This window comes from Larimichthys crocea, chromosome VIII, assembly GCF_000972845.2.
Source record: "Larimichthys crocea isolate SSNF chromosome VIII, L_crocea_2.0, whole genome shotgun sequence".
NCBI classification, from domain to species: domain Eukaryota; kingdom Metazoa; phylum Chordata; class Actinopteri; family Sciaenidae; genus Larimichthys; species Larimichthys crocea.
This window is the reverse complement of record NC_040018.1, coordinates 9698074-9714719: the sequence shown is the minus strand read 5'-3', so window position 1 is coordinate 9714719 and position 16646 is coordinate 9698074. Positions and strand designations below refer to the sequence as shown.

The following is a 16646-nucleotide window of genomic DNA, read 5'->3' as shown; positions in this document are numbered from 1 at the left end:
TTCCCATCCATGAAGAACTAATTAACGTATTGATTATCAAACCATTTGCCGACGGCTCAGTCCAGCCAATGCAGATTTGCACTTCTCGCTTGTCTGATCTAAACAAGTGTGATGATTACAGCAAATGCTCTCCCTGGACTATGAGCGGTCTGATGAATATTTAGCGTATGATGTCATCAGGCAACTTACCCAACGTTTCAAATAAAGGAGAGGTCGTTACCCTGTGGAGGAACTACTAGCAATTATGATGTGTCATATAGATCAGCCCATATACACCATCAATATCAATATTTTACTTACAATGTAGCAAAACTGTGATTATAGTACTTTCTTTATGAATTGACCCAAATACAAAGCATGTTGTCTTGAATCTACACTGAATCAAAGGAAGTTTGACATCTATGTTGTGGTCACAGGTTGTCATTTGTCATTTTTGATTGGTTGCCATTCTCAAGAAGGCACGTCTTATCAAATTTGACCTTGCCAACAAATATTACAGATTACTACAACATACATAGTTCATGCCCTCTAGAATGACACATGGAAGTGACGCCCCTGTCTGTCAGTCTCCTCTGAATCTGTTACAAATCACTGTTCAAAAGTAAATCAATTTTACAATCTGACAACGCTGTGGTTCAGGTTTGTTTAGGAGCAGCATTGTGTGACTACGTTGATATTAGAGGACCTTTATCAGCTGGTTACGATGGGCGCAGGGTTATGGAAAAATAAAGTGGTAAACAGTGGTCTCTATTGGGCACTAATCACAAGGACTTTGTTTCTATATTATATTGTCACGTTGACTTCCTCCATTGTTCTACAATGGCCGCTAGAGGGCTTTGCTACCTGGGTGAAAGTGAAGATATGATTGATGATGTCATTCTTCTTGACACAGCAGCCTCAGGCATAAATGTTGCATGCTACAGACGAGGAGCTTCGGACTGTGAAGGAAAATGAAAGATAACCCTCATGTCTAAAGTGTTTATTTGTTAAAGGTCTATTTGTTAACCTAAATGAACTGAAACAAATGCAGAAGTGAAGAAGTTTTAAGGCTCAGTGGAAATTAAATCCCATAGACCAAACATCAAATTAATTTATTAGGACTACATGTGCCACGACAATCAGTGTGAGTGAGGTTAGCCTGTATGTAGCACTGTAGTATTATCTGATGATTAACTACTCTAGCTGCCACGCTACAAAGCTGGCACCAAAAGCTGGCTGTGGTTTTTTAAGGAGCCAAAGCAGTCATTAGAGGGAAGATACAAACCAAATAGAAAAGAAAAAGAAAAGAAATAAACTGAAAAGACCTCAAGAAGAACATTACAAGAGATCAGACAAACAAATATTTGATGAAAGAGATGAAATAAATAAAAAAAAGAACAGGACGTCAAGGTGGAACAAACAGCACAATCACCTTTGCTAAGCAGACTGTGACAGAGGACCAACAGTCAGGTAAATATCAGCATGTCAGACATTATGAAGACAGAATAACAAAGCTAGTATATTAAAATGAAACACAGAACTGCTAATATATTAATAAAAAAAATATGTATTACCAAAAATTGTGTATTCCACAAAGACGAGAATATTTTCAAAAATACAAAAATGATCTAAAAACTAATTATACCAATAACTGAGTCAGAACTGTGCTATCAAAAAAAAAAAGGATGAATTCCCAGGAAGTGAAGGATTTACGGATAAGTTGAAACACTCTTAATATAAATGTATCCCCCAGAGTTCTATTAGGAATAAAAGTTGACTCGTGGTGTTCGTCCTAATAGAACTCTGGGGGATAACATCTGAAGAACCTTGAATATAATAAACAAATCTTCAAAGACAAAACTACAAATGATACTCTAACGCGAGACTGACAAAACGCGTTATACGTGATGCGTATTTTAAAAAGCGTGATACAAGTAAATTATATAATTTCAGATCCCTTCTGTCTCTGTCGGGGGAACGCAGTATGCAAACCCTCTCTTCTCCGATTTTTATCTCGGCAACGGAACCATTTGGACCGATTTTGGGACACAAGAGCACAAATTAGCAACGTCTATCTAACTGATATACAACAATCACGGAAGGTGGTCATGGAGATGTGAAAAAATATCGTATATAATATAGTATCCACAAACTAAATATGGGTAAATCAAATGAAATGGTAGTTTGCATGCTACTTAAATCTAAATCTAATCTTAAACTGGGTCAAAATAGGTCACAAATAAACTAAAATATTTAGAGTTTACCATTAAGCTATCAATAAAATGGAAAGATTTTTGAGACTGAGATTACCAAAACAAATATTTTACCAGGATTCATTTTGTATTTGCTTATTTAATTATAAAAACAACAACAACAACAACAAATCTAATACAAAGTTCTTAAATTTATTTGTACATGTATAAAACTTAAAATGATTAAATCAACCAAAATACATGGGGGACTGGCTTGTAATCAGTACGGTTATGCTGCTTTAATTAAACGAATGACTGTTTATGCAGCAAAGTGGAAAGAAATGGAAATTTAACAAATACGACTGGAACAGTTATGTATCTAGTACAACAACAAAACAAAAAATTCAAGAATGGCCTGGCCAATGATAACACTTTCAAACCAGTAATGGATTTATTGAATAGAATCTGATGGTTAGATACAGGAAAAGATACCTTTGACACCATCACATTTAGAAAAATTTACAAATGAGAAGTTGCCTCTTAAAAGAATTGTATTGAATGAAACAGCTGCATCTCTCAATGGCCTGTATATCTCATAGAGCTGACACAGGAAGAAAGGTCAGATTTATCATCTACATTCTGGAGGAAGAATCTTCTTGTCATGAAATCAAAGCAATCAGCAGCTGGGATAAGGAAACTACTTTAAGTACTTCACCACAAATACAGATTACACGAGTGGAAGTTTATTAGTTTGCAAAGAATATTCTGTTTCTTTAACACATGTTATCAAAGTGCTCTGAGGACGCAACACCAAGTTGTGGGGAGGTAGAAGAAATTTCTTTTCCTGTCCGGTTCCAAACTGGCAAGCTTTGGGTACCATTTTTAAGTGCACACTCCTTTTTGGCCTTGAGCAATTATTACTTAGAGCACCACCACTGCTTTCTTGATAAGTATCGCTTTAGAATTTAAAGAACAGCTGCACCTAAGCAGATAACAAACCCTGACTGAAACCAGAGGCAAATAGATGGAAACAATTAACTAAATCTAAAAATCAGAGCTAATAAATCACAGGATCAGGGACTTAGTTAAAGGTCCAGTGTATAACATTTACAGAATATGGAATATAATATGCATAACTATGTTTTCATGGCCGTATAATCACCTGAAAATAAAAACTGATATGTTTGTGTTACCTTACAATGAGCCTTTTTATGTCTACACCTCTTCCACAGAAACCATGTTGAAAGGTCATACTGTATCTCTACGTCAAGAGGTTTGCACTCTGCAACTACACCACTAGATGGCACTAAGTTCTACATAATCATCCTTTAATTTAGGGTTAATTCAGGCTTTAAGCTATCTACTCTGAAATATTCCCTGAGCCAAGTTTACATACATTAGTTTACATTTAATCTTAATGGACATGTGCAGACATGCAAACACATATATATGCTTTTATTACTGAAACAACTATGGTAAAAAAAAAAAAAAAAGCTAATTTTCAGGCAGTCTCGCCTGGCAGCCATTCATAATGTTGCAGGAAAAGGGACACAAATGTAACAAATAGAAAAAGAGAACTAGAGAGAGGTTCAAACCCAGCTTACTTTCTAACCTCTGCACAGCTGACCAATGTTGAATTGTCAGTTCTGGAAAATTTACACAAACAAATCCCGCCCAAATCCGACGTCAGAGAGATATCGGGGGAGAAGATTTCCGAAGCTACTTGTCCATCCAGCAAACACTTCTGAAGAAGCACGCTGGCAGGTTCAGCTCCCCTGAGGGTGAAGTTATCATCTCTCCCCGAACCCAGCTGAGTTAAGCTTGGCGGTCAGACACCATATATCAATGCTGTTCATATCCAACATTCACATAATAATACAGGCCATGTAAATTGGCTGACTGAACTAGAGGAGTATTATAAGGCTATTAAAGAACTGCTGTAACAGATATTTTTGCTAACTTAACGGCTCCTCTCAGCCATAAATTTATCAGTTATCAATAGTATAAGATCCATAATGATTATAGCCCATTAACTGTTGAAACCAAAGAAATACTTCACCCATGAAATGTAGTGTGTTTAATCTTGGCTGCAGCAACACCATTTAATGACAGTGAAGTCTAAAAAACGTATTTAGCACACAGGCTTGTGCTAGTACTGTATAGTTAGATAGCTAAGGATTGTAAATTAGGTTTTAATACGTTTATTTCCTGTGTCAGACACCATTTAATGTCTATGTTGGTCACAAACGATGAAACAGAGTCAGAGGACAGTGTTTATCTGTGACCGTTATTCACAACTACAGAGTGAAAAGGGGTTTTGGATTAAACCTCTTATATTTTTAATTTGTGCTTGCAAATAAAGATAAAAATGAATTTTATGTTGAAGAAAAACATTGGATGGACTGATTTTATTTGTTATTAAGGTAAGGGCCCATTCAGACTAGAATCCAAGAGCAGTATTCTCCTCCAGTATGACTGTTCATAAAATATAATGGATAAGTACTTACAGTAAATGTTTGTGTACATGCAGTCTGCTTTATATTGTGTGTAAGACTCTTATTTAGTATGTTTATTGCTGTATACTTTCAGATTGTAATAATTCATTTAATTCTACGACAACAATAAAATCAAAGAAAACAACGATGCTTTCCTCAAAAATGAACTCTCTTCACAGAACGTTCAGGTGGGCAATCCCCAACATGTGTGACGGTCAGACGGCAGGGTACATGCTCGACAGAGGTCACAACAGACAGTGGGTCATAAATACGGAGACAGGCTGATCTGGCCTATGACAAGGAAAGGACGGCTCTACTGCAATGGGTGATAAATGTCAGAGACTCCCTACAGCCTCACATGAGCGATTGTTAAGCAACTTCCCACAGCCTGAGCCGCTAAAGCCTCGAGACAGACTGACAAGCACTAAAGGAAACATTTACACGGATAGAACGGCTTGTTTGGATGACCCCCCTTCCTCGCTGTCGCCGTAGGCGAAATGAGAAAGGTGATTAATCAGGTTGTTAGCATGTTTGATGGAGAGTCGAGGAGAGAGGAGAGGAGGAATCCATGTGCAGAGAGGAGAGTGTGAAAGGTAGCAAATGGAAGGGGAGAGCTCCACCGCTGTGATTCATCGGGGTTACTGATCCTCTGGGGAGCAATAATTTTTAAAGTAACGGGCCATGATTGCAATAATGTCCCCATAGCAACTATTATCTTTAATGACTATTATTATGGCTGTCATAAAATGGAGACTGGAGCAAGTCTTATTAAAATATAGTGTTAACTGATCAAAAATTTTGGAACTTTAAAAAGGTAATGAGTAAAAAGCAGCATTTAATTCATGCATTGAAGATTAAAAGCATGAGAACATACATATTTATGATGTGTTGTGGTGTATTTACCGCTCTTTTTTTGTCAGTCACATTACATTCTTTTGATCTGATGTGAACTGATTGTTCTGCTTATATTTAATCCAATTCATTTAAAGTAAATCTTTATGTTTATGTTTCCTTTTTATGCATTTATTTGTCAGAAATAATACTCTGTCTGCAGCACCTGGGCACACAAATAAACGTTCAAAGTACAAGAAATGCTAAATGCAATCATACATCCAAACATAAGATTTAAATTTAAATTACTCTCAGTCCTATACAATCTACTCTAAACGCTCGTTCCCACTCGAGTGTTAGATTCCAGCCGTTTAACTCCAACTCTTCAGGGCAAAATACAGGGACTCGGGTAATGACTGCTGGGTAATGATGTCTTCACATGTTTAATTGGTTAATTGTTCAACAAAATTACAAAAGGATGAGACTTACATTTGGAGACTCTGGGGACGTTCTTCCTATTCTCGCCACCACCTGAACCCCCACAACCGTCCTCATCATCACAGTCACCACTGTAACGCCCCTCTGCGTCTCCACTTCCTGTTTCAATCTGGTCCAGAGACCCCAGTTTAGGGATGGACTTTCCCTGCAACAGCTGGTTGTGAAAAAAGAAAAATACACATTTTTTTATTTTAAAAAAAACACACATTTTGTGCCCATGGTTTAAAAGTTGCTGCGTGAAGCATTATATCTACATTATATGTATACAATATTCAGAGCAGTGAACAAGGCCCTCTCTCATGGCGAGGACAGCACAGAATGTGCCATCAGAAAATGAAGGAGAGAAAATGCAAAGAGCTGCTGATTGTGCTGCTAATCAGCTACAGTCCTCCAAGTGCGCCTAAACACCCAGCAATCTACAGAATGAGTGAGCTACAAATGTCTTCCCATAATTTGGGCTGCATCCTGATTTTTCTAATATGAGTGCTTTAAAACTAAAAATCATTTTATATACATTTTACACAATACATTTTACGGATGTATGTTCTTTAAAAAAAGATTCCTTCTTAAGCTGGTGAATTAATGTTATCAAATTAACTATAATCAACCATCATCCTGATCATCAAAACCTACAAACTACACTTAAATAGATCCATAGTATGAGTTACAAGACGCTCACCCCTATCGGACGCATTGGCCCGTGGGGCAGCTAAACTTTCTGCTGTATTGCTGTGCAGCAGAATCTCAATCAAAGACTCTGTGAACTCGATACCAGGGGAAATGCATACGCTAATTGGCTCATTTAAATTCATGGTGCGTCATTGGAAACAAGAGACACTGCTTTGTGTTGATCAGAAAGGTAGTGTCTATGCTAATTAGTTACTGTTGTGGTTCAGTAAGAGTGTCAGGGTTGCTGCCATGGCTGAGCTGGGACATATCTGTGGTGGTAATTAGCCTGTCTGGGCTCTCTGCTCCACGATAGTAACAGGTTAGAGGATGAAAAGCGTTAAGAGTTGTCTAATGTAACCATGTGTGTAATGGGCATGATTTCCTTTCCTTTTATGTAAGAAATCTGATCAAATGTTTAATAAATTATGTGGAATAATGAGTTTCTGTGGTGCCTGCATGAGATTAGCCCAGTCTGGGAAATTGACTCAATTTGAACTTTGTGCTTCACAGTCTGGGAGGTGGAGTTCTGCTCCAGGGCTCAATATGTCTAGAGTTCAAAGGCTTTTGACTCTGAACCTCGTTTACAGAGGAGACAGGAACTTAGAATAACTAGTCCGCCACGTAGGAGACAATATGCAACCTGAGCTTTAAGGTTCACTAACTTAAAGTCTGGAGCTGATCAGTTAAAATGTATCTCAACAAATCTAAATGAGCAACTTCTCTGTTCAGTATATACTGTAGATAATCCTGTGTATGCATGTACATATGAGTCAGAGGATTTTCCAGCAACCCACTCACATGACTTTAGGTCAAGTCTCAAGTCACAACTTTATTTTAGGAAAATCATGGTAGAGTTGAGTTCACCCTATACTCTGTTCCCAGTTCTCTTTGGTTTGTCATGCACACACTTTGGAGGAATCATAATTAAAAGAAAAGGCTATATTCTAGATTTTCCATCGAACCCATAAAAAGATCAAGACCACTAATTAACTGATGCCACTAACAAGCTGTGCCTGTGTAGCCAAAGCCCGATATTGCTTATTTCTCCAGAGAGCTCCATTGTTCTATTAAGAATCTATTAAAAACATGTCAGAGCGCCGTTGCACAGGGTGATATGTTCCCTCATTAACAAGGGCACTCTACTTTATTTTGAGTTGTTCCCACATAAACATAGTCCTGCTGCCATAAATACTCATTAGTACAACAAATCCTCGGCTGAGAGGATAAATGCACTTTACATTTTGAGTAATGTTTGCGTGAAATACAGCAGTTTTTTCAAAGATCAGGTCAAGTCCAACTTGACCTGATCTTTAAAGATCTTCAATAGAAACCATTGAGCTTGAAGATGAGAATGGCAGACAAGGTAGGAATGTCACAAAGTATTGGGCGACTTTGACAATGACAAAAAATTGCATGTTCACAGTCTTAGTCATTATACATTTTAAAAGAAAACCTGTGCTCCTGGTGTGTGTTGTGTCTGATTTGCATTTCACGGTTGTAAATCATTCATTAAGTCTTGTTAGCTGACAGTATTTCACAGCAAACTCATTTGTTCCAAAGCACAGAAAAAGACTGGTCATATTTGACCAAGTCTGTCAATCAGCAGCAGGCTGGTCAATACTTTTATTCTTCAGGGCCAAGAGAGTAACTGCTCTGTATTTGATTGTATTGAACAGCTGTACCACTCTCCCTGACACACAATGAAGCATGCCTGAATAGCCTAACTGTGTTATTAGCCACACTTCTGTGAATGGCATGGGGCTTTGTCTAACACTGGCTCTGAGACAGGTGATCTGATTCGTTCAATGCATCTCCAGATGGTAAAAGGCATCTTTGGGCAGGCCTCTGGCTGCTTCTGCATTGTCCAGAGAGTTGGTGATCTTTTTACAAAACAAAAACTGCTCATATGCTCATGAACTGCACTTGGAATGAAACTTCTGAACATGGTCCATGCTAATTGGTTGTTTTCTTTTCTTTAAAAAGTGCTGCACCAGTTAAGAGCAAACACAACAGGAGATAATGATGAACAACACCTTTTCTAGCAGTTGTTTTCTTTTCTTACAGTTCCAAACTAGATGCCAACTAGATGTTGAGATTTAACGAAAATGTTACTGAAAAAAGAACACAAGGCACTGAGATTATTTTATGAGCAGTCTATTCAGTGCTACTAAACTCTCCATACAGTAGATTGTGGGCAATAATTAACCCTCATCTAAAAAGGTCACCAGACCTTTATTTAACGCAGTCTTTTTCGAGATAAACCTATATAATCAGATTTGCACTGCTTTATTAGTAGATATATTTAAGCTCCCATCTGATGTGTTAACTTGCTGTAGCTGCTCTTTACTGTTAATGCAAATTCAAGCACGCTGTCCATCTGTTTCATTAAAACATCTGATTGGAAGTAATTACTTAAAGACAACTGGAACTTACTGTAGACATCAAATTCCCATTTCTTTCAGTGACTCATCTGTTACAATTGTTAAATCTGTTAAAAACATTTTTTTTTGTTTTTAGAAGTTGGCTTCTTCCCAGAGTTTCTGTTTTCTCATCTCTCAGGTTCTCATAGATTTAGATTAAGGTTGCACCTGCTGCCATGGTTCGTGCTTCACAGCCACTGCCAATATTATTATTGTTACTATTATTATAGTATATATACCGTTGTTGCTGGGAGTCTGTCTTTCAGCTATTCATTTCACAAAGCCCAAGCCCCACAACTAAAAGTCAGTCCCAGACTCTTGCCTGCCAGCTTCTTGCTTGGTCACTCTCCTTTTCACTTCTTAGCTTTCTCTTCTGTCTGGTTGTTATATAAAGCCCATCTTACAAACTGAGCTAACATTAGCTAACAGCAGCTACAGTTTGCAGTAGTTTGATGTCCATCAGGAAACTCTGTAAATCACAGAGGAGGAGTTGTGGTGGAGCAGCCAGGGGACATCAAAGGGAAAAACAGAAAACATTTTCTCCATTAAATATGATCCATTCAAATTACACAATATAGATTTAGGTGCTACATTGGCTTTGTGTCAGATTTTGTGTCCAGAGCTTCACTACAGAAATTAAACTTTGACTCCAAACACTGATTTCTACCACAAATATCCAACTGGATTCTGTCATTGATAGGAGTAAAGGTGAGGACAGTTTTTCTGTCAAGAAAATGGCAGAAAACTTCATTTTGTGTATACCGCAAGGTAGAAAATTATTACATTTCGTAGTTCCTAGTTGGCTTTTCTTTTTTTTTTAGTTTTTGCTGCTCATCATTCTGCACAAACACAGTCCTCTTGTGTGTTTAGTCTGAAACCAGCGTTACACAATATCTAGTGGCCTGTGTGACCACAGGGTTGCAGTGACTCAGAAATGGCTTTCATGTATAAGTAAGATACAAAAGTTCATCTGAATTATGCCAGAGCTGATCAACTTTGTGAGAACTTTGACGTAAATGCACAGGCAAACACTATGATGGTAACCATAGCAACCACTGCACAGTCAGTAAACGCCTCATGTACCGTCTCCTGAATTTACTGTTTGATCAGTGTCAGGAAACGAACTCAGGAGAAAAACTGCTGAGCCTCTGCTGTTTGCTGTTAATAATAATGAGGATAAACAAGAGATGGCTCCAGAAGATAAGAGAGGAACCAACTGGAGCTGGAGGAGTGGAAATTAGGAAAGTGGTTGAACCACAAACAATATTATCAAAGTAACAGAATAATTTTCTTAATTAAGAAATGTTCTTGAGGCAGTTTTGGTCGTTTCACCAATATAGTTTAGATAAAAGTTGTTGTTTTTTTGCCATGCTGGGGCCATGGCTCGAGGGCAAACAATATTAGAAAGATGGTCGGCCCAACTTTTGGATGATAGTCATTGAATGTGATACAAATATCCATGTTGCCTTGAGCATTAATCTTAATTACTAGGTGATCCTCAGACCTTTCCTCTAGCATCATCATCAGGTCATTGCTGCTTTGCAGAGATATATCTTATTGATTGACACATACAGACGGGTGACAAATAAAAGGGAAAGTGTTATTAGTATTGCTGCCAGAACATCTTCAGTGCACCTTCGCACTGATTCTCCAAGACTCCACTGCAGGGATAACACTGTTCTCCAAAAAGGTATCCCTTCTTTTGGTGTTCTAATGACAGATTTAGACAGAACTGTCCAACTCTTTAGCCCAAAATCTCCCATAGATGTTTAGTTGTCAATATCAAACCATTCAGTGACCCCTCGTGCCCTATTGATGGCACCCATCAGGATAGAAATGTTTCATCATAGGATAAAGGTGATCACTCCGCACAGACTTATAGCTCCTCTAAGGGGACAAGAGGTTCTACGCTGTGCTGGCTAAATGCCCCCCACAGCATAACAGAGCCGCTGGTTCCCCTAACTGCTGGGCTTCAGCGTTCAGGCCTGTAGCCTCTTCTTGGTGTATGACACACATGCACTCACCCACTTGTCAAGAACATAGGAAAGAATGTCTCACATGACCACCTCTCGGTGGCCCTGCTCCTATAATTTCTGCACCACATATATCTCCATGCGCATTCATCTTTGTCATGAAGGGTTTATGCACTGCAGCCCTACTGTAATATCCTCTCCATGTGATTGTTGACTGACTTGACATTCTCAGTCATCTGAGCTGGTCTTTTCCTTTCATATCACAATAACGCAGGAGAAGAAAATGTTTATCAAATTTGTGCTGTCGACCGTAATGTCCAGTCCAATTTACAGACGTCTGTCCCATAGATCTAAATTCAGATGTCACTTTAGTCACTATTCCTGCTGAAACATGAGCTAGTTGAGCAGTCTTTGTGACTGAGGCTCCTGCCATCCTTGCCACAACAATACCTCTCCTTTCAAACTCACTTCAATTGTTTCTTCTTGCCATCTTGATATAAAATCTTACCTCATTTATTTTGCTTTCTCGTTGAATCTCTATTTGTTGTTTGCAAGCTTTGATAACCTCTGATCTCCACCCCCAGCACAGACCTGCCCACCTGATATATTTTATACATTTCTAAAGTGTATACATCACAAACACAGTCATAATACCAGCTGCTTCCTCAGGAAATCACAACAAAGGCTGTAGTTTGCGAGGCATCTAAAAAAGATTTGCCATGGGAACCGAGGCTCAGTTCAACTTTCATCACCACACCATAGACATTGTATGTCTGACAGGCTGCAACACAGTATACGGGTTTGTCAGTTGTGACAGTAGAGGAATGAAAACTGTAGTAAAAACACTGTAAAGCCAGCATCAAAAATTTACTGGCACAGACCTCCTACGACTCTATGATATCTTCATTACCTGCTGCATAAGGAAAGCCCAAAGCATCATCAAGGACACCAGTCATCCAACCCACACACTATTCTCACTCCTGCCATCTGGAAAACGCTATCGGAGCATTAAATCATGCACCACCCGTTTCATAGAGACAGATTCTTCCCACAGGTAGTCAGAATAATGAATAGTAGCAACACACACACACACACACACACACACACACAAACAGACACTAACACCATGATGGGCAAAGTTCTGTGTTTACTGTGTATTTTCTGAGATATCACATATACCATCTATTGTGTTTTCTGCATTTCTTGTTCAAGGTTATAGTGTCAGGGTGAAGAAGTTGTGTTTATTTAACACAGATGAACTTGATATATATAAAAGAGAGAGATCTGCCACTGAAGAAAGTGAAACAAAAACGAGTAATTAAACACTAAATCAGGTATGTTTGGCTGTATATGCATTCATTTGACCTCAATATAAAGTCATTAACTAAAAGCATTGTTTCAGCTTTTCTGAAAGAATTTCATGCAGCAGAGGAAACGGGTAGAAAATTCGATTTCACAGCCATCTAATGCTTGAAATTTTCACTCAGCTGTCAACTCCAATTCATGACCTCAAGCCATTAAGGTATATACTTTAGCTGCGTATACAGTAATGGAATAAGGCAACAGCCATGTTAGCCTGTATCGTGCAAATGTAAAAGGTATTATCACTATATCTATCCTGCCTATACAACCGTTCAGTAAGCACAGACATAGGCAGGCCTGCTATCAAAATATCAGATTACCTGTAAGTGACAAGTAAAAGCATATTTACCGCCAATTAAAATACGCAGTGCAGATGTGGATTTCCTAAAGAGGCGCAGGATGTCATGTGGCAAAGAAAATCACACCGTCAGAGATCTAAGAGTTGAATCAGACGATGTGTGGATTTTTAAGCTCATTAGTATTCTCTTTGAGCACGTTCTTCTATACGTAAATAGAGGGTGGAGGAGAGATCTTACAATGATCATATTTGCCAGTCAGTGGAGGGTAGTGTCAGGATGTGAATGGGCTCCCAAGACACACACTGTCATTTTCCATCTCCTTCACTGCTGCAGCGGCAGCACTGGCGGGATGTTTATCCAGATCAAGTGCAGCAGCAGCAGCAGCAGCAGAGAGGCAGCGGGTCAGTGAGTGAGAGGCCAGAGCAGAAATTAGAGTATAATGTGAATTTCAGAATAATACTATGATTCAAATTACCCCTCTGTCCTTTGACTCCTATGACTATGAAAATTTGATATTCTACATTTTCCAGACTGCCGGCAAATCTCACGAAATGACCTAAACCATCAGTGGCCTGATCCCAGTGAAGTGAGCCTGATAGCTTATTTCTCTATGCAACAGACCACTATTGTTGTCCAAAATATATTAAAAACACATCAATGAGCAACAGCTTTGCACTGTTCCTTCACTAAAATGAACAAGGGTAGTGCAGTAGTTTATTTTCAGACAATTCTGCACAAACCGTTTTTCTGCTGTAAATACACACTACTGCAACAAATGTGTATTAATCCACGGTTGAAAATGGTCCCCAACAAATACATGATTTATTACCATTTGAGTAACATTTGCTGAAAACAACAGTGCCCAGCTGTTACAGGACATAATGAAGCATATTTTTATGACCTGTTTTTAAAAATGTACGTCTTCGGGCCGACTCACAAACAAAGTGGTGAAGTCCTTCCATCTCTTAGCAATGACCATCACGTTCCTGAATCCTAACCAAGTGTTCTTAACTCAAACACGTCCTGGCCACATCCCATTTTGTTATGCGCAGATATGTTAGAAAATTCTAACATATAAATGCACAGAAATACAATAAACATTGTGAAAACGTTCACTGTGAGCATTTCTCACCAACTTGAATAACACAACTTATGACCAATTACATTAAGAGGATTATGCTGGATTTTAATCATGGATAAGCACATGCAATCATTTAAGATAAGGTTGTTATCTGGTCTGCAGCTTAGCTGGATTTGTCTTTCAATGTTTTTATTTACTGTGCTTACCTCATGCATGTAATGAATGACACAATGAGTGTGGATTAAAGAAAATATATAATATGCTGCAGGTTTTGGAGTTTGTCTCCTATTACAACTTGCTTCCACAGCCCTGACGTATCTTCCTTTATAGATTTCTTGCTGAATGCCAGGATGAATTAATCAAACAAATTGAATTTGTAAGTCAGAAACAGTCGATATTGTGTGTTACATATGTCTGTAGACCATGGGTATAACTAAGATTTTCTTTGCTCCTTAACTGGACTTCTATAGCAGACAAATGTTAGGATATTTTATGCACATTTAGGAGCACAACAAATAAATGTGCATATATTCTCTGTGTTAATCCTTAGGACTAAAAGGAGAGGGGACATGAATAATTCACAAGCAAAACTACTGGTCAGCCACCACATCAATGACTGGTAAATAATTCAGCCCGCAAACTGGGTGAGGAGCTGCTTTCTCCTGATTTTGATTGAGAGACACGGGGACAGGACCTACTTATAGATTCTTGATGGGTTTTACCACATCAAGAGGAGAGGACAGGCAAGGAGGAGAGGAGCCAACAAATAATTCATAGGAAAGAGCTGCTGATGAGCAAGATGATGAAATCTAGAGTTTGTATGCTCAGATTGCATGATGAATTTGTCAATAGCTGCTTTGCTGTTTTGTGTTTTCCTCGAGTCTCGGCTCGGAATAGTAATGATACATTTCCATTTGCTTCTGTGGAAACTGGGAACGCATTCGCACTTAAGTTAGTCAAGGTCAGGGGCGGATAAATGGAAATGGTAAAGAACATTTCTTATGTAGATGAAAAACATGAAAATCAACATTTGCAGGCACGCATCATTCTTATCCTCATAAAAATGCTCAACAGCAGCGTCTTTAAAAGGTAATAAAATCTCACCTTTCGCCTTCTTCCATATTTCAGTTTTCACACACTTCCCTTATTTATCTCCAGCCATTCAAACAGGCAGCCTGCCATTCATGCACACATGCACATGTACTTTAAGGTAAGTTGCATCACATTAATGAGGTGCACCAATACTATACTGATTTATAGAAGTAATATTCTGTGTAGTGTACACCCAGATGTGCACACAGTCACTCATGTGTACAGTTGAATGAGTGTGTGCACTGGTATATGTAATTGCTGTTTTTTCCGGTCATAAATTGAGCTGCCATTAACCCCCCTACACACACACACACTCACACACACACACACACACACACTACATTTCCTCCTCTTGCATCTCATCCAACACACATAAATTCAATACATTTTAATTACAAAGACCCATCATTTAACACTGTCTGTATTTAAATCTAAACGTGACCCACATATCCAACCTCAAGCCCCCAGTTCACATCTTCCATCACTGTCAGTGAATTACATGATTACCACTTCCTGGGACCCCCTGTTGTGTATTCGGTTCAACGTGGTGTGAGCCTCCAAACATGTGTGATCAACGTCTTTAAGACAGCAGAGGAATAAAATGTGTGGCGTTGAAAATTGATGTTGACAATTCAGGTCAGACCCCACAGGCTGACACTTGTGCCGCACTTCACCACCTAATGAGATGCCAATCAGAACTATTTGCAATTCAGGTCCTAATGAGATGATAATGCAAACTAGACTCAAGGACTGTGAACACACAGACTGTTAAATGGATAGCACTAGATCTATAATATAGAGGCCTGCACCAGTCAGACCGAACATCACTTAGAAGATTTTACTTCCTCTATGTTGTTTCTAGTATGAAACTGGTATACTCTGATAATATGGCCTATAATGTGTACTTTAATAATGATCTGTGATGAGTGCTGTGATAAAATGTAGCATAAGCACCACGATAAGATACACATATGATAATAATGTCGCACAATACCCACAATGGAGGTTTTACTATTAGTATTATTTTATTTATGTTTTTTTTTATTAATTATAATTATATTTTTTGTCTGTGCTGCTGAAATTGAACATAAGTTTCCAAAACAGACTCTACAGAGGTTTCCAAGCTGGGGCCAGAAGATCACATGGGGTGCACAAGGTTGTAATATTAGCACAATTCAATTAGCACTTTTTCACAGTTAACAGTAACACTTAATATCACACATACTGGATAATCTATACAAAAACATAACTAATGCAGAGGTTTAGAGGTATAAAAATATTTAAAACCTTTTTTTTTTGGTCCTCACTCTATTGACAAATTCATATTAAATCCAGCTCTGCGGTGAAAACTGCATTGAGCCATATTCAACTTCTGTTAAAATGCAACCTGACATCATGCTGTCTTGGTCAATCTGACAATCAAACATCATCAGCCTGAAATGTCACTGAAACTGAGCGCTTGGAATTCATGGACAGTGGGTGAGTGACATAGACAGTCGATGAGAGCGAAGGAGCGCCAATATTGCGAAAGCCTACTATCTGTCCTACTACGAATCTACTGATATTTGTTTGATAATTGTTTCATAGGGGCTATGTTCAACACAAATACACATCCAACAACAACTCTCACCCCTTAGACACCGCTGCAGGCTTAATTTGATCTGAATGAGGCCTGTGATCTGCACTCTTAATCTGTTTCATCAGGTCAGCTCGCTGCTAGCCCATATTCGATTTTCCTGCAGTCAGAGCATCATT

General features: G+C 38.5%; 1 protein-coding gene across 1 annotated transcript in view; it reads right to left on the bottom strand.

Moving 5' to 3' along the window:
* gpc5a (glypican 5a) overlaps positions 1–16646 on the bottom strand; it is a 134658-nt gene that overhangs the window by 47485 nt on the left and 70527 nt on the right. The window contains exon 8 of the mRNA XM_010735489.3: positions 5987–6149. Within this exon, the coding sequence (XP_010733791.2) occupies positions 5987–6149 (163 nt within the window). The remainder of the gene's footprint in view (positions 1–5986; positions 6150–16646) is intronic.